General features: G+C 34.0%; 1 protein-coding gene across 1 annotated transcript in view; it reads right to left on the bottom strand.

Moving 5' to 3' along the window:
* Positions 1–25,285, bottom strand: part of LOC142318475 (lachesin-like) — a 903,759-nt gene that overhangs the window by 147,480 nt on the left and 730,994 nt on the right. The window contains exon 7 of the mRNA XM_075355059.1: positions 11,784–11,991. Coding sequence (XP_075211174.1) covers positions 11,784–11,991 — 208 coding nt within the window. The remainder of the gene's footprint in view (positions 1–11,783; positions 11,992–25,285) is intronic.

The raw sequence follows: 25,285 nt of genomic DNA, 5'->3' as shown, positions 1-25,285 counted from the left end.
GGATTCATAGATGGTCAAAAGGGATATTTCCTTTGAAATTTAAAAACCGAAATTTTTCAAGATTTCAGTGCTTCCTTCATTTCCTACAAGGAAGTAAAAATAACGAAAGTGGCGTACAACATAGATGATGTTAGAAATTGAGAAATAAATTGATAAAATTGTAGAATGTAGTTATTACCAAATAACAAAGCAACGGAAAATAGTTGAAAGAATGTAGTATATGTTATTAAAAAAAATAGAGAAAAATTAACAAAGTTTTGAAAAAACGAAAATGAAAACAAATGTTTTATAAAAACATAGATTCAAATATATTCAAGAAATATAAAAGGTAGATCGTTGACATGACGGGTTAAAATGAAATCCACACTGGAACGTTAAGGGAGAACAAAATGTCTCACAAACGAAAATTATTGCCACCCTGTAGTTTCATTCCCCTACTAATTACATTTTAAATTGATGATCCACGCTTTCTCATTTTCTGTCACTCGTCATTGTTATGAAGTCGCGTACGCCAGCTGTGTCAACGCATATAACATAATATGCAGGGAAATTTTTAACAGTAAAAAAATTGATCACTACTCTGTGATCAGCGTAAGAATTACCTTAGCTGTTGTTTTTTTTTTTAGTGAAATTTTACTGCAGCGTGTACGATTTTATTAGTGTGAACAGTGGCGCTTCGCGTATAGGCACTGAGGAACTGCAGCACCCCCTGTTTCCACATGATATTATCGATGACATTTAATATAATGAGTCCTTTTTTCTTTAATTCTTTCTTTATATGTACAATACATAATCCTTAAGGTTAATGTCAGTAAACCCATTGGGTTGGTCTAGCGGTGAACGCGTCTTCCCAAATAAGCTGATTTGGAAGTCGAGAGTTCCAGCGTTCAAGACCTAGATCCGTATTCCATACGGATTTCAACACTAGATAGGGGTTACCGGTGTTCTTTGGTGGTTGGGTTTCAATTAACCACACATCACAGGAATGGTCGAACTGAGACTGTACAAGACTACACTTCATTTACACTCATACATATCATTCTTTCAACTAATACCTGAACGATAATTCCCGGAGGCTAAACAGGAAAAGAAAGCTTAATCTCCGTAGTTATTCCCCAGTTTATGAAAAAGATACAAAAATCTTTTTATGGAAATGTGCGTTTCACAGTTCTAGCGGCGTGTGGGTGTTTGGTGATAGCGCGGTATTGCTAAATGAATAGTAAGCATTTACACGGCCCTTTATTGAGGTGAAACCTCTTTAAAATCACACCGAAAATACGGGTTCCAGAACAGAAATTTGTAGCGTAATAACGAAAAGGTCTATACCGTCTTGCCTTAATAACTCCCTAACTATTAGTTTCAGAGACGTAAATATGATGTTATTTTATAACTTCGGTCAGCTCGCCGATACAACTTTGAGTTCGTGTAACTGATGAGCGGGATCGCGAGGACGGAGCATAACGCAGATCGACCAAAAGTGGTGCTCTCGCTCATTTCCATTAAGTGTAGCTCACGACTTAGACTTGATAGCATGGTTATTCGTGGGTTTGTGTTTAGAATTAGTCGAGATATGTCGATTTAATCAATAAAAAGTGTATTTTAGACAATATTTATGTATAAAAAATTAAAGTAAACTTGTAAAAAAGTATAAAAATTCAATACGTCAGCCTCAACGCGCGCAAAAGGCGGTCGGAAATTTAAATTTCGTAATTATTGGAAAGGGGAGGTTATGGGCCACACACGGGAGCGTCGAAAATCTGGCACGGCGCGCTCAGTGAATGAGACGACGAGGCGAGCACCTCTACCTCCGCTTATTATGTTTAATGTCTCTTTCTTGTCATATCGTAAACCAGTGTTGAACAAAACTGTCGTCGAATATTAGTCGAAATATATATCATGTAGTATCTTTTTTATGTAAAAATTAAATCACCGTCTCGTTTTTATTTCGATTCGATAAACTGCAAGCGACTCGCTTACCTACAACTCGACCAATTTATCTGAAAAGTTGGCCTAATGAAGGAACCAAAAGTTTTCCGTTTGAAAGTTCTAGTTTTGTTAAAAATAAATACGATGTGGGTCTCCCTTTTAAATCTATAGATAATTGGTCGGTCTGTAGCATGGAGGAAGTTCATCCAAGGTCTGTCACGTTTCACGTTAAACCAACGGTCGTTGTCGGGTCGTAGGTCGTTCGGGGTGTACGTCTTTAGGATCGGAAAGAGGCGCACAGAACTGTGCCAATATTGTGATGACGTGATACAGAACACCTTCTTTGTGTGCCCCAGATGGAGGCAGGAGATAGCACGCAATGATTTGAACTCGTCGGGAGAAATCATGCGGTTGATGGCTCTCTTCCAGTGAGGGATAGACTGCGTGTGTTCGGTGATTTAAAAGGGTGCTACAGAAGAAACTAAGGAGGACCACAGGAGGACAAGGAGGCGGACAACGGAGATGTCGGTTGAGGACAGCTATCGGCGCCAACATTCGCGGTTGGGTTGGGTGGGAGGTTCCCTCGGTATTGTCGTCACCAATGACTCCCGCGGAACGCGTTTCTGTTGTTTGAGGCCGGCATAACTAAAGTGTATATATTGTTAATCGTAAATAATGAGTTTAAATAGTGTTTGAATGTGTTAAGTAAATATTAATGTGAACGAGAAGTGCGCCTGTGATACGGGTGGTGCTGATGTTATCCATTTCCTTCAATTTCTGCACCACCCTGCGTGATGGAATGGGTTTTTAGTGGGTCCCACCGCAAAGGGGGTTACCCCATACACTTAGTATTTGCAAGATGCTGGGCGTTTGTTTCAAGCAAGTTTTCTCACTTCCTACAAAACCAACGGTCATGCGCCCCGAGACATCACCACTCGATTTTTATTGCCTTATTGGATATTCTATATCATTGTAGTTGGTATCGATTGGTTTTTAAAGATCGATATTATTAAATTTGCTTTTCTATGTTTTGTTATTTTTATTATATCTAATCGAAATTAAATTCAAACATGATCAAATATTGTAATAAATTTAGTATATTTTTTTTGTCTTCAGTCATTTGACTGGTTTGATGCAGCTCTCCAAGATTCCCTATCTAGTGCTAGTCGTTTCATTTCAGTATACCCTCTACATCCTCCATCCCCAACAATTTGTTTTACAAACTCCAAACGTGGCCTGCCTACACAATTTTTCCCTTCTACCTGTCCTTCCAATATTAAAGCGACTATTCCAGGATGCCTTAGTATGTGGCCTATAAGTCTGTCTCTTCTTTTAACTATATTTTTTTCAAATGCTTCTTTCTTCATCTATTTGCCGCAATACCTCTTCATTTGTCACTTTATCCACCCATCTGATTTTTAACATTCTCCTATAGCACCGCATTTCAAAAGCTTCTAATCTTTTCTTCTCAGATACTCCGATTGTCCAAGTTTCACTTCCATATAAAGCGACACTCCAAACATACACTTTCAAAAATCTTTTCCTCAGATTTAAATTAATTTTTGATGTAAACAAATTATATTTCTTACTGAAAGCTCGTTTCGCCTGTGCTATTCGGGATTTTATATCGCTCCTGCTTCGCCCATCTTTAGTAATTTTACTTCCCAAATAACAAAATTCTTCTACCTCCATAATCTTTTCTCCTCCTATTTTCACATTCAGTGGTCCATCTTTGTTATTTCTACTACATTTCATTACTTTCGTTTTGTTCTTGTTTATTTTCACGCGATAGTTCTTGCGTAGGACTTCAACTATGCCGTTCATTTTTTCTTCTAAATCCTTTTTATTCTCGGCTAGAATTACTATATCATCAGCAAATCGTAGCATCTTTATCTTTTCACCTTGTACTGTTACTCCGAATCTAAATTGTTCTTTAACATCATTAACTGCTAGTTCCATGTAAAGATTAAAAAGTAACGGAGATAGGGAACATCCTTGTCGGACTCCCATTCCTTATTAGGGCTTCTTTCTTATGTTCTTCAATTGTTATTGTTGCTGTTTGGTTCCTGTACATGTTAGCAATTGTTTTTCTATCTCTGTATTTGAACCCTAATTTTTTTAAAATGCTGAACATTTTATTCCTATCTACGTTATCGAAAGCCTTTTCTAGATCTATAAACGCCAAGTATGTTGGTTTGTTTTTCTTTAATCTTCCTTCTACTATTAATCTGAGGACTAAAATTGCTTCCCTTGTCCCTATATTTTTCCTGAAACCAAATTGGTCTTCTCCTAACACTTCTTCCACTCTCCTCTCAATTCTTCTGTATAAAATTCTAGTTAAGATTTTTGATGCATGACTAGTTAAACTAATTGTTCTGTATTCTTCACATTTATCTGCTCCTGGTTTCTTTGGTATCATGACTAAAACACTTTTTTTGAAGTCTGACGGAAATTCCCCTTTTTCGTAAATATTACACACCAGTTTGTATAATCTATCAATCGCTTCCTCACCTGCACTGCGCAGTAATTCTACAGGTATTCCGTCTATTCCAGGAGCCTTTCTGCCATTTAAATCTTTTAATGCTCTCTTAAATTCAGATTTAGTATATAGTAAATTAAATTTAAAAAAACAAATTAGTAAGCCAATATTTTCATTATTAAACGATTTGAGATAATTCAGATTGTGCAATACATAGTTTCTACTTTTAAACTGGTAGGTGCAGAATTCTCTTACATAATTCATTAATTATTTTATTAGAATTTGGATTTCAAAAATAATTTATGTCAATGTAAAACGATAAATCACATAACCAAATGTAAAAGGCAAAAAATTTCTTTTAAATATAATTTTTAATAAATTTATGATCAATATATATATATATATATATATGTATATATATATATACATATTGCATTTAAATACATATATAAAATTGATTAGTTCTGAAAATATCCTTTATGCTAAACTATTATGTAAAATCATAATAATTATAAAAATTATTATAATGAAGAAAAATTGTACGTTTATATTAATTAAAAAATTTTTTGAATGCAAACATCCCAAAAAATTACTTCTAATATATTATTGAATAATATATAAAGATTTGCAAAATTTCGGGGTATAAAAAAGGCTTAAATTTTCCAGGGACCGGCCAAGCTACTTTCTTGCTGAATTTAACTTTTATTTCCCTCTGGGATGCAATGAGAGTAATTTATTTTATCTAGATGACTGTACCTACGTTTAAATATGTAGATTTTTTTTAATGAAATGTACTATAAAATTATAAATCAGATGTATAAGTAAATAAAAAAATCTGATGTGGCCATCACATGACTTCCTTGTACGCATAATAAATAACTTATACACATTTTTAAAAGTACTTCAGATTTTTTTTCATATTTTTTATTATTATTATTGAATTATTATTTATAGTAAATATTATTTTACAATCAGAGGTTAATAATTATTAATAAATTAATATATTTATTAATAATTATATTAATTACAATCAGCCATAATACATATAACAAGTATAGAAGAATTTGCGAATAAAATCGGACATAAAATGTCTTACGAAAAGAATAAAATGATGGCTATAGATCCTTTAGTTATTAATTCTGTGAATATTAACGGAAACAAAGTAGAACTTGTAGAAAAATTTAAATATCTTGGAGAGATCGTTACTTGTAATCGTAATGAAAAACAAAATCGGACCGAAAGACTTAATAAATTATTTAAAGCGCTACATATAAACAAAAATACTTACAACAAAAAATCGCTCTCGATTAACACTAAAATTAGACGTTAAAAAACTGCGGTTAAACCGGAAATTACTTACGCGAGCGAGACTTTATTTAGATTAAATCAGAAAAATAGGACTGAATCTTTGCTTAAAGTTGAAGGCAGGATTCTCAGAACTTATATAAACAAAAAATATAAAAATGAAAATCAGTACAGATTATCGCCTAATAAATTTCTGTACGAATACTCGGAATCCTTAATCGATACTATGAAAAAGAAGCGAATTTCTTTCTGTGCACACTTTTTAAGATTACCGCAGGATAGGATTACTAAGAGAATTATCGATCGGTTTTGGTCTTTAAAAAATCCGCCGTTATGGATCAAAGAAATTAAAGAAAACATGTAAGAATTAAATTTAAATAAATCGGAAAAATTAAAATTTGTTATTAAAGATCCGAATACCGACTTTAAAGTAACAACTTATAATTATACAAAAAGGGTTTATTCAGAAAGGATCGTAAAGCAAGATCATTAAGAATGACTAAATATTGGGAGAAAGTAAAAGCTAAGAACTTAAAGGCCAAATGATCGGCAAAAAAGACTTGAATTATTCTGACTAAAGTGGGCCTTTGCGGCCTTGAAAGTAAAAAAAAAAAAAATTAATATATTTATATTAAAAAAAAGTTAAAAAAAGGAACTGAAGTCGGATTTGTACCGGTATGCCATCTCCTTGTAACAGCCAAATATTTCATTAAATAAAATTTCATTTGGGTAAAACTGTGGAACTAATGAAAATAACCACCAGTTATGATATATAATTGAAAAGCTCTCAATAAGGACTTATTACTGTAGTTAAGAAAAAGTTCAAAATCGTTTTTTTTTGGTTTTGAGCTTTTTGTATCCTTTGAATCAGCCGATTGCAATTAAACGTGGGGGGGGGGTGCAGCTCAAATAGATGTTACAACAGTTCTAAATCTAAAATCTCAACATCCTACCTTTAATCGTTTTTGAGTTATACGAGAAACGTACAGCCGTCACGCCGAAACTAGTCTAAATGGTTTCAGGGATGGTCTAAATGGATATTTCCGTTGAAATAGGAAAACCGAAATTTTTAATAATATTATCAAGTAGACTGAAACAAATAACATAACGTAAATTATAATTTTCAATTAATGTTAAGTAATCAGATGTTTCATCAAATTTGATGTGGACACCACATGACTTCCTTGTATGCCTATAAAATTCATATACACATTTTTAAAAGAACATAAAATTTTATTTCACTAATAAATTTTCACTAATGAACGGCATAGATGAAGTCCTACGCAAAAACTATCGCATGAAAATAAACAAGAACAAAACCAAAGTAATGAAATGTAGTAGAAATAACAAAGATGGACCGCTGAATGTGAAAATAGGAGGAGAAAAGATTATGGAGGTAGAAGAATTTTGTTATTTGGGAAGTAAAATTACTAAAGATGGACGAAGCAGGAGCGATATAAAATGCCGAATAGCACAAGCTAAACGAGCCTTCAGTTAGAAATATAATTTGTTTACATCAAAAATGAATTTAAATGTCAGGAAAAGATTTTTGAAAGTGTATGTTTGGAGTGTCGCTTTATATGGAAGTGAAACTTGGACGATCGGAGTATCTGAGAAGAAAAGATTAGAAGCTTTTGAAATGCGGTGCTATAGGAGAATGTTAAAAATCAGACGGGTGGATAAAGTGACAAATGAAGAGGTATTGCGGCAAATAGATGAAGAAAGTAGCATTTGGAAAAATATAGTTAAAAGAAGAAACAGACTTATAGGCCACATACTAAGGCATCCTGGAATAGTCGCTTTAATATTGGAAGGACAGGTAGAAGGGAAAAATTGTGTAGGCAGGCCACGTTTGGAGTATGTAAAACAAATTGCTGGGGATGTAGGATGTAGAGGGTATACTGAAATGAAACGACTAGCACTAGATAGGGAATCTTGGAGAGCTGCATCAAACCAGTCAAATGACTGAAGACAAAAAAAAATAAATAAATTCTCACATTTTTTTTTTTATTGTTATTATTCAATTATTATTCAGTCATTTTTTTTTTTACAGAGGTTAAAAATTATTAATAAATCAATATATTTAAATTAAATAAAAGGCAATGAAGTGTGAAACGTACCGATGTGCCTTCCCCTAAGATCCAATATTTCACTAATAAAAAATTTATTTGACTATAACTCTGGAACCAATGAAAATAAATACCACTTATCTAATATCATTGAAAAGCTCTCAACGAGGTCTTATTATAGCGGTTAAGAAAAAGTCCAAAATCTAATTTTTTTGAATTTTGGATTTTTTTGGATACTCTTGATCCAGTCGATTTTAATCAAAAGGGGAGGTGCACAATTAGATGTTATAACAGTCCTGAATCCAACATTTCAACATTCTACAGCTAATAATTTCTGAGTTATGCGAGATATATACGTACTTACGTAATAAGTTACGCCGAAATAAATCAAAATAGATTCGGGGATGGTCATTTTCTTTGAAATCTGAAAACCGAGATTTTTCGCGATCAAAATACTTCCCTTACTTCGAACAAGGAAGTAAAAAAAGCCGTAACCATATAATTAAATTAATATTATTTTCTTTAAATGTGCACTTAAAAATTAAAATAAAATGATTTATAATCAATGTTTTTTTTTCTCATAAAGTTATTTCATTATCGTCTACGTGTAACGTTGTACGCTAATTTCGTGACCCCCCTTTCACATTACCGCAATGCTCAGGGTTGAGAAATTCTGGTGTAGATAAACTAGTCAGATCCTAAAACGTAAAGATATCCAAAATTTACCAAATATCTCATTTTTGACATGACGTTCATATTTTCTTCTTTATTAGAACTATATATATATATTCGCTGAGAAAGTAAAATTCAAATGTAACAGATTAAATCTAATAAAACGTGTTTTCATAGTAGACCTGTGATGTTAACTGTAAATTTGTTATGTCATTACAGTTGCGAACAAATCAATCCGAACGAAGGGAATTTTTGTTTTGTTGTAGGGAATTTTCATTATATAGCAGACCGCTTGGTGTTTGGTATTTCAGATTATGTTGTTAGTTCATATACAAACAGATTTAATAATTTTTTGCTTTTATAATTCATTGTCTTGTGAGTATCTGTTATAAGTTTATAATTCGTTTCTAGTTAATACCACGGGTATAATCCCAAGAAAGCAGTAAAAAGTTGTTACTCTATCCCAACACACACAAAGACAGATTGCCAGCGAGTGTATTGAGGGGATAGGTACAGTAAATAAAATCATGAAAATATTTAGAAAAACATGTTCCGTCTCTACAAAGAGAAAAGAAAAATGTGGACGGAAAAACAAAAACCACGCCTACACAGGATTGATTACCGATAACAAAAAGCGAAATTAATCCACGACTGTCAGCTGTTGACCTTAATAGAGACTTGACAGGCAATGGAAGTAATGTTTCTGATATGACAGTTCGTAGAAGATTGTTCGAAATGGGAAGGATCGCTTGGAAACCCAAAAAGGAGCAGACTGATACAGTTATGAAGACAAAAAGATTTAAAAGAACATAAAGAATTGACTATTAAGATGTGGTGATTTCCCCTTTGTCCAAGGGGAAAAACTAGCATACATTTATAAGTCAGTAGATGATATTTTTATTTATTTTCTTGGAATTTCTCCCGTTAACAACCCCATTCGGTCGCCCTAAAGCATAAAACTGAATGTCTGAACCGCAAACGGCAACTGTGCCTCGAACAGTTTAGCGACCAGCATCCTAAATAGCTCCTACAGGTTACCTAACAGCGTGAGCGGACTAAGCGCGGTTCCACACACCACCGGCTTACGTGTCCCAACCGCTCACTTGTCATATATTTACTAAAATGGGTAGGCGCATCCCGTCAACTACTAAAAATATATATGACATCCATAAAATAAAATTTACTTCGTCTAGACAGCAATTCGCTGCCACGGCTAGGTTGCTGAATGCCAGCAACTACCTGTCCACCATATTAAATCGCTTGGAGCCTTAATTGGCTGTTGGTAAATCATGTATCTGGAGGTTAGCTTCCCACAGCAGTGCGATAGGAGTCTTTTCCCTTAGGTAAACCAGTGATGTCGGTTGAACAAAGTAACCGCATCAAGGAACTCCCACACGGTCCGAAAATGCAGCTCTCGCCACATTGATTCGCTGCTTGTAAGTGAAGTGGCCGATATTCCCCTGGAATTTCTAAGGTCCAGGGTGCCCGGTCTTTCGTTCTTTCCCAAGGACAGGGCAGTCAAACATCAGGTGTTCATTTGGCTGGAACTCCCTGCAGACGAATCAGTTGCTAGGCGGATCCAAAAGAGATACTGGCTTAAATTAACATGGTTGGTGAGCACATGGACACCCGTTACTCTTAAAAACTAGCTCCGAGCATCTAGCTAGATCCGGTATAAATTTATACAAGAATCTTCCCTTAGTCGTGTTGTGCCATTCCAACTGCCGTGCATCCCTCCCGAGGCTATTGTAACCTCTTCCGTAGGATTTTTTTTTTCTCTCAGCTCCCCTGGGCCGGACCGACTTGTTGGTATTACGCCGCCCAGGGGAGTGTCTTTAAACTCAAATAGGCCTCCCCACCTACCGGCTATATACCGGCAAGGCAGGTCGGCCTACCGGTTAGCTCTTTTTGAGAGTTCTTTATCAATATTGGCCCCTTGGGGACCCAAAAGGGCAATACTAATACACCACGCCAGACCCAGTTCGCCGCGACGCGGTACCGGGTCCCTTCAGTATTCAGTGTGCTCTTGCCTGACTGTTACCCGTGGAGTCCTTGGTGGCTCATCAGTGCCAACACACCGCAGCATGCTGGACCTCACCAGCAAGGCTGTCCACCCGGTCCTATTCTAGCCAACACCTTGTCTTCTCTCATCGGAGTATTTCTGTAGAACAACTTGTCTAACAAAACTAGCAGAATTATTCCGGTTTGACTCGCTTCTTAGCATGTAGTCTATTGTTGTCTCTGGAGTTATACCTGTGAGTGCCTTACTATGTCTAAGGGTGTCCCACCTATTGCACTCAAAAAAGGTGCGCTCAGCATCATCTATCTCGTTGCAGTAGTTGCAAATCGGCTCTTCTCTCTTGCCTATTTTGTGCAGGTAGTTATTGAAGGAACCGTGTCCTGTAAAAAACTGCGATAGGTGATGATCAGCTTCACCAAATCTTCTCGACAACCATGGCTTGATGTTGGGGATGAGGGTTCTCGTCCATCGACCCAGAGCTTCCTGCGACCATCTTTCCTGCCAGATATTATAAACGGCATCCCTGACCTCTTGTTCTGGCTTGCCTTGTGCCCTCTCCACCCTCTTTTTTGCGATTGGAGAGGACACAAGGCAAGCCAGAACAAGAGGTCAGGGATGCCGTTTATAATATCTGGCAGGAAAGATGGTCTTCCGTAGGCTGGAGATGGGTAACTGAACAAAATTTAGATTCGGCGCATTGTGATCACCGTTCCGCTTCGGTACTGGCCCGGCTCGAAGCTGCATCTCAAATTACTCGGCCTTTCGACCTGTTCGCAATTTCTACAAGGCTGTCCGAATTTTCACCACTAAATCGATTGGAGGAGCCTTTACCAATACGATGGTAGTCTCGTAGAAGTTGTGAATTTTGAAGAAGTGCCCAAATGGACGTCCAATTGGTTTAATAAAATCGGGTGGTGTTTATGAGTGCCCTCTGGTGTAAGAGGTCAAGCTTTCAAAGACACTATGTACATTTGATGGCCCGACTGTCTTTCTGAGCAAAGTCAGTAGACGAGAAGACTACTACGCCCGGACACTTCCAATAACCAGCCAAAAAGGTGTTTTGGCCAAAAAGAAAGACGGACACATAAACTATTAAATTTGAATAAGTTATAATATTAAACATTTTTCTTTTAAAATAATATTTTCTGGTAAAAATACTGCGTTCGAGTTAATTTGTTTGCCACTATATATAATTATTTAAAACATCAATACTATTCTAATTACATCTACGAAAATAAATTGATTATATTTGTAAAACGATTTCTATTTTAATAAAGTAAATCGATAAGTTATAAAAGAGAAACACACGTACCTACTACCTGTAAATATCCTTGTCGACTTCTCATGGGATCAGTATTGACCTGACACATATACCAGCCTCTATCGACTTCTTGAACGTTCTTGATGTGCAAATACCACGAACGATGGTCGTTATAAGAAAGTGAGACGCGCGGGTTTTGCGTAATCACGTTGTGGTGGATTGAAAGTATTGTTTGCGTATCGACTCGTACCCAAGCCACCTGTAACAATTTAAACATAAGAATACAAATTTTATTAGTTTTTTTTTTTTTTGATTTCATTATTCAAAATTTTATATACGTAATATATGAATCATATTATTAAAAATATGTATCTTGAATTATTTATGAGAAATTTTAATATAAATCAATCAAAACAAATAAATCAGATTACATATTTAAAATACAGAATGTTCTTTAAAGTTGAGGTCCGAAAACGCATATTTTTCTATCTGTCCGCCATTTTGTTTTATAAGAAAAATATTATATTTCAAGAACGATTGAAAATAACGCAATAAAATTTTGTACTTTATTTTAAATTAATATTCTTTAATGAGAGAAAAAGATAACGATACTCTTAGTTGAAAAATTTCAAAATGGTGGTCGATACGATTTTTCAATCTTAAATATCATAGGAATTATTAAATATCAAATTATGTTGTATGATAAAAAATTATGAATCATTTTTTTGTGAATAAAACCACACCTTAGTCGTAAAACTCCGACGACAAACAACAAAATCATTCCAAAACGTAGACTTAAATCGATGTAGCGGCCATTTTTTCTTTATTATCGCGGTTTCTGATTAAAATTGCTAACGATTTTCTGATTTTTTTTTTGTCTTCAGTCATTTGACTGGTTAGATTCAGGTCATAAAACATAATTTTGATTTGTATGAGTGTAGCATTGATTTAACTTTCAAGTCATTCGTTTTCTGAGGCGTTCACAGTCACTAACGGTGCTGTCAAATCTGGACTAGGCGCGGGGTTCGCGTTTCCGGTTAGTTAGTTTGAGAGTATCATGTTAGGTTGGATGTGAAGATGTCCGTTTGAGACCTACGTGAAGACGAAATTTGATTTGTATTTTACTGATGCAAATGTCTGCCTAGATATTTACATCGGTGGCATCTCGACCGAGGCCTGGCTGATGACTGTGAGATTTAATCAGTTAGAGAGTATACAGACGACCTCCGGTAAAGCCCTCAGGGCTCGGAATGGAGGAAGTGGTGTGGCAAGGGTTCCGGCTTAGGGATTGGAATGGTTGGAGATAGGCGCATTGGCATCGTGCCACGGTTATATTTGTATAATTTGTGATTCGCTTTGGGACTCCCGCTGGTGGGGTTGGCCGCGCCGCCGGGGTATCGTACCCGAGAGCGTGGCTTCCCCCCGCCGGTAGCGGTCCTGATAGTGACTTGGTAATGCCACGCCAGACACCATGATGGGACCGGGAGGTGGGGCGGGGTTTGTCCCCGGCTCCTGCGCGGACCGGAATGAGGTTGCGTCCCCCTTGTTAAGTGACCTAAATTGGTCGACTTAATTGGGTGTAGGTCTAAATCTCTGTGTTGCATAAAACATAATTTTGATTGGTACGAGTGTAGCACTGGTGTGGCGACCGGTCACAAAATGGGTATCTTCCCCCTACGGGGTTGGAATGGTTTGATGCAGGTCTCCAAGATTCCCTATCTAGTGCTAGTCGTTTCATTTCGTTATACCCCCTACATCTTACATGCCTAATAATTTGTTTTTCATATTCCAAACGTGCCTGCCTCGACAATTTTCCCTTCTACCTGTCCCGTCTTTTAACTATATTTTTCCAAATGCTTCTTTCTTCATCTATTTGCCGCAATACCTCTTCATTTGTCACTTTATCCACCCATCTGATTTTTAACATTCTCCTATACAACCACATTTCAAAAGCTTCTAATCTTTTCTTCTCAGATACTCCGATCGTTCAAATTTCACTTCCATATAATTCTACGCTCCATATATATATTTTCAAAAAATGTTTTCCTGACATTTAAATTAATTTTTGATGAAAACAAATTATATTTCTGACTGAAAGCTCATTTCGACTGTACTAAACGGCATTTTATATCACTTCTGCTTTGTCCATCTTTAGTAATTCTACTTCCCAAATAATAAAATTCTTCTACCTCCATAATATTTTCTCCTCCTATTTTCACATTCAGTGGTTCATCTTTGTTATTTATACTACATTTCATTACTTTCGTTTTGTTCTTGTTTATTTTCATGCGTTAATTCTTGCGTAGGACTTCATCTATGCCGTTCATTGTTTCTTCTAAATCCTTTTTAGTCTCGGCTAGAATTACTATATCAACAGCAAATCTTAGCATCTTTATTTCTTCACCCTGTACTGTTACTCCGGATGTAAATTGTCCTTTAACATCATTAACTGCTAGTTCCATGTAAAGGTTAAAAAGTAACAAGGATAGGGAACATTCTTGTTGAATTCTCTTTATTATTACGGCTTCTTTTTTATGTTCATCAATTATTACTGTTGCTGTTTGGTTTCTGGAAATGTTAGCAATTTTTCTTCTTTATCTATACTTTAACCCTGAATTTTTTTAAATTCTAAACATTTTATTAAAATTTACGTTTTCAAATGCCTTTTCTAACTCTATAAATCTCACGTATATCTGTTTGTTTTTCTTTAATCTTCTTTCTACTATTAATCTGAGCGCTAAAATTTAACTTTCCTTGTCCGTATGCTTTTCTTATACAAATAAAAAAAACATAAAAAAAACAAAGATCAATAGAAATACATTTCCTATCGTAGCAAATATTCATTTTATTAGTCATATAGAGTTTTAAAACAGTATACATTTTTTTAAAATTTATTCTAGAGTTGATGAAAGCAATTCGGATTGGTTGAACAGCAAATAGGATTTAGAATAATCGGCTTCGCTCTGTATATTTTTAATAATGTTGTTATCGTGTCCTTTTTTATATTGTTTTATTGTTGTCTAGTAAGAGAATGGATGAGGGTCTTAATAAGTAATTCTAAATAAATAAATAAATTACCTATATAAATTAAAAAATGTACTAATATATAATTTCTGCTTTAAATAATTGCTTATTTCATTTATAATGGTTATATATATAAAATCTACATTGAATTAATTTTTTATATGTACTACAATTTATTTCTTTAACCCCGAATGCTCCTTACAGCTATAAATTACGTAAGCTTGATTCAGCAACCGGGCTGCGGGTTGGATTAGTATACAATAAAATTATTTTTAAAAAAACTCGCTAACCTTAAAAACGTTTGTAAAAGGGGTTCACTCGTGCGGAAATGTTGTCAAAGGTTACATTGTTTTTCTTTTATTCTTTAGTAACTTTAATTAAACATATATATATATATATATATATATATATATATATATATATATATACACACACAAATATATATTTTTCATGTAAAAATATAATGTTTAGAAATATTAATGTTTCTTTTAGTTTCCCGTATAGATAGCACTGTTGTAGCTCTAGAGAGGAAAGTATTAAAATCGGTCCAATTTTTGGATATTCGGTTTTCATTAGATCTTAATGTTTTAACCCCCGGATGGAAATTTTTCCTGATATTAATGTTCATACGTACATATGTGCGTTGGTTTTTGGCCTCTAAATCACCTTGTATCTTCGAAACTGCTGAACCGATTTTCACTAACCTTAGTCAGATTACATTAATATATGGAGCATTAATGCCATTAAATTTTCAACTTAAAAGATCAAGGGGGAAGGATTTAGAACAAGGACACCTCAATATCTCGTGATTTCGCCTACTTAAGATTACGTTTTTCTTAGGCACGTTTGTTAACGATTAAAAAATAACAATATTTGCAAAAAAAAAAAAAATTTGGCGAAATCGCACATCCACCCTAAATAATGCTGATTAAATCTTCTGTTATGTTGTGACGTCACAGGTGAGTGGTAGACTGTTATAGGTGGGACGGTGTTCGACAGGAGCTGGGTTTGACCTGGTTTACTCCAGAGAGGACAATGGATTATATGCTTTCCAGTAGGCAGGCCTGGAGAAATGTGGAGAATCTAGCTACTAGAATAATGAATACAAAATCCCGTGACGGTTGGGACCTCGATCGTGTGTAACCGTGCGTATGTTTAGTTAGGGAGCGAAGCTTCGATCTGACGGTTCACCGTGGTGGGCCGTCTTAATGAGGGATCGGGGACTCCTTTTGGTAGTTTTTATATAATGAAAGCTGGATAACCTCATATAAGAACACCGCTAAAAACCTGCACAGGAAGTGGAGAACTCTAATGGGTTGCTAATAGTAATATCTTACTAATAAAATATAAAATAAAGATCCGACCTGCCGTGCCTGTAGGTGGGAAGGGCTGTTAAGAGTAGAATGGACACCCCCTACGCTGTTCTACCCTTAATTTCGGGTCAGATATAGGCGAATAAGGGGGAAAAAAGGATAGATGAATAAGATTTAAAGTGTAAAAACGTAACACGGTCTGGCTGGGTCACGAACTCGATCGCTCGGTTGACACGGTAGCTGGTGCGTTAAGCCTCGCGGCTGCACTAGTCTACCGAACGTACAACCGAAATTTCTTCCATGTAAGTTACGAAATTACATTAGTTTATTTAGTTTTTAACGTTGTCGCTAGTACTGCCTCATCCGCGCGAATTAAATACGATATGCGCGCGCTCTTTAGTTAGAATCATTGAATTAAATAAACGAAAGAATATTATATTTAAATAAAACGATAAATATTTTTAATTAAGTTGTTGTGTAAGCCGAGCATCTGAAACAACCCACAGTTGTCAGATTTTTTTCATCGATAGCAAAATTTATAGAATTAGAACAATTACAATGTATTTCTATTTAGTTTAAAATTCAAATTATTTGAAATTACTTTATGAAGTTGTAATGTTAATACGATCAATCACGGTTAATTTTATTATTACTAGTAAGACGCTTAACGAGTAATAATATCAATCATCAAACATACTTTCTGAAGGTTTTTGCAAATAACATGATGGCATAGATGTCAATATAAATAAAAGAACAAAAATATACAAATTTATTTTCTATATACTATACTTAGCTAATTTTCTTAAATAATTACTTCTATAGTAAGCGCAATATTGACTTCTTCGGTAATGAAAAAGTTTGATGATTTATTCCTTTCCTATCCCGGTTATGTAGTTTTTTTATACTTTATATATATATACGGAGATGAAAAGTAAATTTCACCCCATCTAACTTATAATTGAGATAACTGGATGTGGTTTACGGCATTCTACTTTGTACCAATAAACTTGTATACTTATTTATTTAATTTTTACTTCCTTGTACGAAGTAAAGGAAGTATTGCGATCACGAATGATTTCGATTTTCAGATCTCAACGGAAATGTCCATTTTGACCATCCCTGAATTCATTAAGGATAGTTTCAGCGTGACGTATGTATGTTCTCGCATAACTCAAAAACAATTAGCCGTAGGATGTTTAAATGTTGGATTTAGGATTGCTGTAACATCTAGTTATACACATCCCCTTTTGATTGCAATCGACTGGACCAAAAGTGTCCAAAAAAGGAAAAAAATTATAAAAATTTGGATTTTCGATTTTTTCTTAACTGCAGTCCTCCTTGAGAGCTTTTCAACTATATTTATAAGTGGTACTTATTTTAAACCTCATCGGTTTAAAAGTTATAGCCAAATAAAATTTTAATTAATGAAATATTTGGATCTTACAAGTGAACACACATCGGTTCGATTCAGACTTTATCTCGATTTTTTTTATCTTCGATTTTCATTTAAATTTAAATATATAAATTTTTTCCTGAATTTTTACGGGGATCGACTGCTAAGGTCATTAACCCCCGTCACATTCTTTAAAAGAAATTATTATCTCCATCAGGACCGTCATATGTAAGGCTGTAAAGGGCCCTTACATTTTATTTAAAAACACAAACTTCACAATAAACATTAAGACATAAAAGACAAGGACAATCACAAACACTTACGGGGTGTAAAGGGCCCCGATATTAAAATTTGAGATAAGGTTCTCAAAAGACCATGAAATTAAAATTTCAACTTATCAATACTATTTCTTTCTTTATATATATAAAAAAACTACCGGTTAGAGATTCTTTTATCACAACTTTAAACTTTCATTTTATAGACTTCTAAGAAGTCCACTGGCGTGTAAAAATGCAACTATATTTTCTTCATTTCCATTATCCAGATCAGCACTAATATTATTTCTAAGACGGAACCTCTTTCTGAGGTCCTCATATATGGTACACTCTTCTATTAGATGCTTGATTGTCAGTGTTTTATTACAAACACCGCACTTCGCCGGTTAACAAATATAAATTTGTTAATCGCGTGTGACCGATTCTGAGTCTGGTCACCGCTACTTGTTCACGGCGAGTCAACTTAAAGTCGTTTTTCCATTTATAAGGAGAAGTTTTTACCGAGTTTAATTTTGTATTTAAACTCCTCCATTCAGCGTTCCACTTGTTTTTTACTATGGTTGTTAGACGGTTTTTAATATCTGCCACTCTTATAGGAAATGCATCCAAATCATCGCAGACTGTTGCCTTTCTGGCAGCTTCGTCTGCGATTTCATTACCTGTAATACCAGCATGCCCTGGAGTCCATACAAATACGCATCGCTGTCCTCGTTGTTTTAGTACGTATAAAATGGACAGGATGTTTGCAATTAGGACATCCTTAATGTTCTTGTTCCGAATTGCGACAAGTGGACTTAAAGAATCGGAACATATTAACACTCTTTCTTCGCAATAGTGTTCAGTGTAGCGAAGAGCTTGCTGAATTGCAGTGAGTTCTGCCGTGTAGACACTGGCCACATCTGGCAGTTTCCAAAAGTCGACTTCTTCATTTACATATATCGAGCATCCAACACCATGTTCGGTTTTAGAACCGTCAGTATAAATTCTAATATGATCTTCGTAACTACTGACGGTTGCCAAAAATTCCTGTTGGATGATCACTGCTGGTTTCTTTTTTAATTCTCCTTGAGAGAGATCCAAACTTGTATTTACCGCTGGCAAGAGCCATGGCGGTATTTCTCTAGTAGAAATTGCCAATGTATCTGGAATGTCAATTTGGTATTTACTTCTTAATTCGTGGTACCTAATTCCGGCTGGTCTGGAATAGGTAGCACGACGTTCGTATAAATATATTGATTTAATAATTATTAACCCGTGATTGTAAAACAGAAGACAGCATTAAATAATTATTTAATAATAACAGTTCACTAAACGGAATAATTTAATTATTATTAATTTTTATTTACATAACAGACCAGAAATCTCATGAAGATAATACTGATCTAGTAATAGGAGTAATAAAAGGGATTTTTACTCTATCCTAATATTTCATGAATTAATAATTGTATCAATATTTGATGTTAAAATCTAATATTTCAGCAATTGTGTAACTGCCCACTTTATTAAAGAATTGGAGGATCGGATCTCACTTTCAAAGAAATAAGATTAAATGAAGTACAGTAAAAAGTGTGTATATATAATTTTATAGGCGTACAAGGGAACTGATACTAACGAATCGGGACGTACCGCTGTGAGTGGTAAATTCCGGTGCTTATCTTGCGCTTATAATTCACTATTTTATGACGGAAAACAGTGACTTAAATAAAAAAAAATCTGATGTGGACACCACATGTGACTTCCTTGTACGCCGATTAAATTACATATACACATTTTTGTTGCACTTCATTATTTATTAATTTAAACTTATTTAATTTGAAAGTGAGATACAAACCTCCAGTTCTTTAATTAAGTGGACAGTTACACACTTTTTATTAATATCAAATATTTATACAATTATTAATTCATGAAATATTAGGATAGAGTAAAAGTCCCTTTATTGCTTGTATTACTAGATCAGTATTATTCTTATCTTCGTGAGATTTCTGGTTTGTCGTATAAATAAAAGTTAATAATAATTAAACTATTTCGTTTAGTGAACTCCTATATATCGGTTACAAATGTTAATTTCGATCTTACGGTGTAAAATATTCAGTTTTTATTATCAGATTATTTGATGAATAATCAAAACGAAAAAGAAAGATAACATGAAGAAATATATCTCAAAAAAACGACAAGAAGATGAATATGAAGAGGGAGAAAATGTCAAGAACAAGGGAAGAATAAAAAAAATAACAGAAAATTATAAATATAAAGAGAAAGAAAATAATAAAACCAAAGAAGGAATAAAAAGAATAAGAGAAGATAATAAATACAAAGAGGAAGAAAATGTTAAGATCAAGGAAAAATAAAAATATTAAGAGAGAACGATAAATATAAAGAAAAAAAAAATTTGAAAACTAAACAATGTGTACAAAAATTAAGATAAGAAGAATTGTATCAAACCAAGGAGCGATTAAATGATCGGCAGCAAAAAACAAATAAATGAAATGAAGATCAAATCCGACTTAGGGAGTATACTGTCCGACAATAACAGAGAAATAATGAACTATGGGATATGATTTTTTTGCAATTTATTAAAGATCGAGCATGTTTGCCTCAGTGTATGTGTAGTTCTTATGAGGGTCTATTTTTCAGTTACTCTGTAGTTAACTTTAATGTAGATAAAATTAAACTAGAAAATCCAAAAATTATACGATTCTAAATTATAATCTCCAATTGATATTAAATAATTAGCTGTTTTACCAAATGTATTACATATACACATATGTAATAATGCCTATTAAATTACATATACACATTTTTAAAAGTATATAAAATTTTATTTCACTAACAACTACTGATTTTTTTCATATTTTTTTAATTATTATTATTGAATTATTGTTTATTGTAAAACTTATTTATAATCACAACTGGTTAATGATTAATAATAAAGTAACATATTTAAATTAAAAAAAAAAAGTTAAAAAATAGATTAAGTCGGATTTAAATCGATGTGCCTTTACCTTGTAAGATCCAGATATTTCATTAGCTAAAATTCCATTTGGGTATAACTCTGGAACCATTGAAAATAACTACCACTATGATATATCGATGAAAATCTTTCAATGAGGGCTTATTACTGCAGTTAAGAAAAAGTCCAAAATCAAAATTATTTTTTGTATTTTGGGCTTTATTGGTGAGTCGATTGGATTCATAAAGGAAGGCGCACAACTAGATGTTAAAACAGTCCTAAATCTAAAATTCCAACATCCTACGGCTAATCGTTTCTGAGTTATGCGAAATACGTAGCACAGACGTCACGCCGAAACTAATCAAAATGGATTCAGGGATAATTAAAATAGATATATCCGTTGAAATCTGAAAACCGAAATTTTTCGCTATCATAACACTTCCTTTACTTCGTACAAGGAAGTAAAAAGGAACAAAGCCAATAGAAGAAAAAGGAAAATGAACAAAAGAAATTTATAAACTAAAGGATTCTTTTAAAGAAATATTACATAAATATAGCATTTAACGCAAATAAAGCATCGTAAAAAACTTTAGAAATAATTTACAACAAAAAGTGGATAATAATTTAAAAAAGTGGAAATAATTTACAATAATAGTGGAGTATATCGAATAAATGTTATTGTAATGCGACGTAAATAGGACAAACAGGACGAGAATTTAAAATAACATTTGATTGACATGTAAGATCATATAAATATGATTAATATTATGCAATATATTTGTTAGAAAAAGGACATATTCTCAATAAATTTAATTATTGTCCGACAACATCAGAGGAGTAATGAACTAAAAGATAAGAATATTTTGCAATTTATTAAAGATCGATTATGTATGCCTCAGTGTATATGTTGTTCTTGTGAGGGTCTATTTTTCAGTCACTCTGCAGTTAATTTTAATAAAATTAAACAAAAATCGAGAAAAATTAAATAAAATTTAACTAGAAAATCCAAAAATAATACGATTTTAAATTATAATTTTCAATTAATATTGAATAATCTGATGTTACACAAAATCTATTACATACAGATATTTGTAATAATGCCTTTTAATTATCTATACACATTTTTTAAATTACATAAAATTTATTCCACTAATAACTTTCAAGTTTTTTCATTTTTTAATTCATTCATTATTGAAAAATTATTTATTGCAAATTTTTTTGCAATCAGCGGTAAATAATTATTACTAAATCAATATTTTTAAGTTAAAAAATAATAATTTAAGAAAAAGAGTTAAAAAAGGAGATGAAGTCTGATTCGAACCGATGTACCTTCCGTTGTAAGATCGAAATATTTCATTTTTTTTTATTTATTTTTTCCTCGAATAATAAAGACTGTAATTTATTGTTGAATAATTATTTATAAGTTTGGGGTAATTCTGAAATAAAATTCGTTTTTTTTTATGTGGTTTATTTGGCTATAACTCTGGAACCGATGAAAATAAGTACCACTTATGATATTGTTGAAAAGCTCTAAAGGAGGGCTTATTACTGCAGTTAAGAAAAAGTTCAAATAAAATTTTTTGGAGATTTTGGGCTTTTTGAACACGTTTGTTTCAGTTGATTGCAATCAACAGGAGATGTACACAACTATATGGTTTTGCTTGGCATTTCTCCCGCCATCACCCCATTCTGTTACCCTAAAGAATACAAACAGATATCTGTGCCACAAACGGCTATTGAGCCTCGAACAGTTTAGCGACCAGTATCCTAAATAGCTCCTAGAACCTACCTAACAGCATGAGCGGAGAAAGCGTGGTGTCATACACCACCGGCTTACGTATCCCAACTGCTCACTTGTCATATATTTGCTAAAATGGGTAGACGCACCCCGTCAACTATTAAAAATATATATGACATCCAGAAATTAAAATTAATTTTGTCAAAACAGCAATTCGCTGTCACGCCTAGGTCGCTGAATGCCAACAAGTACCTGTCCACCATCTTTAAGTGCTTGGAACCTTAATTGGCTGAGCTTAACCTTAACCTTAATTGGTCAGCCGACTGAACAAAGCTGGTGATCGGTTGAACAAAGAAACCGTATCAAGGAACTCCCACACGGTCCGACAATGCGGCTCACCCCACACTGACTCGTCGCTCGTGAGCGGTCAATTTTCCCCTTGACCTCTAAGTTCCAGGGTGTTCCGGTCTCTAGCCCGCTAAAGAGCAGGGCAGTCAAACATCAGGTGTTCATCTGACTGGACCTCTCCGCAGACGCACAACTCATCAGGTGCCAGGCGGAACCGAACCAGATATTGGTTTAAATTAACACGATTGGTAAGCGCCTGGTTACCCGTTGCCCTTAAAAATGAGCTCGAAGCACACCATCCCCCCAGATCCTGTATAAATTTATACAAAGATCTTCCCTTAGTCATGGTGTGACATTCAGCTGTCATGTAACCATCACGATCCTCTGCAGCCTGTTCCGCAGACGGGAGACAGGCAACTGAACGAAATTAAGATCCGGTGCATTGTGATTACCGTTCCGTTCCGGTACTGGCCCGGCTCGAACCGCATCCGAAATACCTCGCCCCCCGACCTCTTCGCAACTTCCACATGGCTGCTCGAACTTTCACCACTATTATCGATTGGGAGAGCCTTTCTCAATACGGTAGTAGCCTCGTAGGAGGTTGTTTTAAAAACACCAGTGCATACAATTAAGGCTCTGCACTGATGTAACTTTTCTTATATCAATTTTCATCATTAAAAAAAAGATATTTTTACTTAAGGGGAAATCAATTTTGGACAACTAAAAATCCTATTCCGAGATGCCGCCCACCAGGCAACCCGCCCAGTTGCGGAAGATCTACGGCAAACCCCTGCTGCTAGTATTACCTACAAAGCAAAAATCAGGATGAGATTTTTAGCAACCATAAATAAAAAAACGCAGCATTTTTCTACTTTACGTAATAATTTCTTTTCTTAATGTTATATTTAGAATCACTTCTCCAAATTTATTTATATACTTAATTGGTTTTGGTTTTATGCTATTGGAAATTAATATAAATAATAAATAGATTAAAAAATATTCTTTTTATTATTTAAAATATAAAATGCTACTTCACCGATTTCCGAGGCGCAGTAGTAGCGTCTCAGACTTTAATACAGAGATCCCGGGTTCGAATCCCGGTCAGGCAGAACATTCTTCATTCGCTACACGTTTTCAATTTTACATTTCCATATACAAGTTTCTTTGTAAACTTCTATAGTGAATTAATTTATTAGTAAAAAAGTAAATAAAAATATATAATAAATATAAAACATAACTATAAAATAATATACAATTCAGAAAATTTTAATTAGAATTATTTAAACAGAAGTATATATATATAAATATATGTTGAATTGAGTGCAGAAAATCGAAATTTTTGTTTGTTTAGTGTTCTATTTAAAAATTTATCTAAAGTGTATTAATTTTTCTGTACCAAAAAATCCTTTAATTATATTTTTAATTAATTAAGGGAAAATCTTTATGATATTTAATTTGTTAAAAATGCAATGGAAGCAAAGTAAGGCCCTTTAAATACGTTAAAATAGTCTCTTATCCTGTTACACGAAAATAGTTCTGTTGTAGAGATGGATTTTTTTCAATTTTTTTTTTATAAGTGACTATAATTTCTAAGGAAGATTGCATATTCATAAATATAAATTCAAGGATAATTTAATATTAATAACTTTTAAAATATTGATTTAAACGATTCATTTTTAAAAGAGGTAAACAATGAATCCAGAAAACTCCTTCTGGATTTTTGAGAGAGTTCCTAAGAGATGATATATTTTATACTTGGAATATACTTGGGCATATTTAATAATTATAAAATGGTTAGCATTTTATTAAGGCGTTGTAAATCAAAACAGTATGCTTTGATTTTGTTACAAACGGAATTATTTTCATCTCCGTAGAGAACTTGTCATCTATATGACGATATCAAGAAATTTTTCTTTTTGGGCATCAGAAATAACATAGTTGTCATCAACGGGAATTATATTCATATTATGTCTACCTTATACGCACAATTCAACGATTTTCTTCATATTCAAAGTTAGATAGTTACAATTCATTCACTAAATAAATGTTTGAATCGGTAAGTCCTTTGGATATCAGAATATTGTCTGACGATCAACTCCGTGAATCTGATAGACAGCCTTGATTAAGTTGGCAGGTTATGATTGGTAATTATATAATAGAGTATTTTTCAACCTTTCACTATTTGCGACCCAATTTTAAGTCATAATTTTCATCTTGCCCCTGGCGAGTCAATGTGGCGAGGGCCGCATTATCAGACCGTGTGGGAGTTCCTTGATGCGTTTGCTTTGTTCAACCGACATCAGTAGTTTACCTAAGAGAGGAGACTCCTACCGCGCTGCTGTAGGAAGCTAACCGAGATATATGGCTGGCTGCCAACCAAGTTAAGTCTAACCAAGAGCAGCTTCTTAATGGTGAACAAGTACTTGCTGGCATTCAACGGCCTAAGCGTGGCAGCGAGTTGGAACGGAACGGAACGCAAAAGTGTCGGGAGTTTCACAAATTTCTCCCTTCG

This window comes from Lycorma delicatula, chromosome 1 (assembly GCF_047948215.1).
Source record: "Lycorma delicatula isolate Av1 chromosome 1, ASM4794821v1, whole genome shotgun sequence".
Lineage (NCBI taxonomy): Eukaryota > Metazoa > Arthropoda > Insecta > Hemiptera > Fulgoridae > Lycorma > Lycorma delicatula.
The sequence above is the reverse complement of the archived record's forward strand: the minus strand, read 5'-3'. Positions and strand labels throughout refer to the sequence as shown.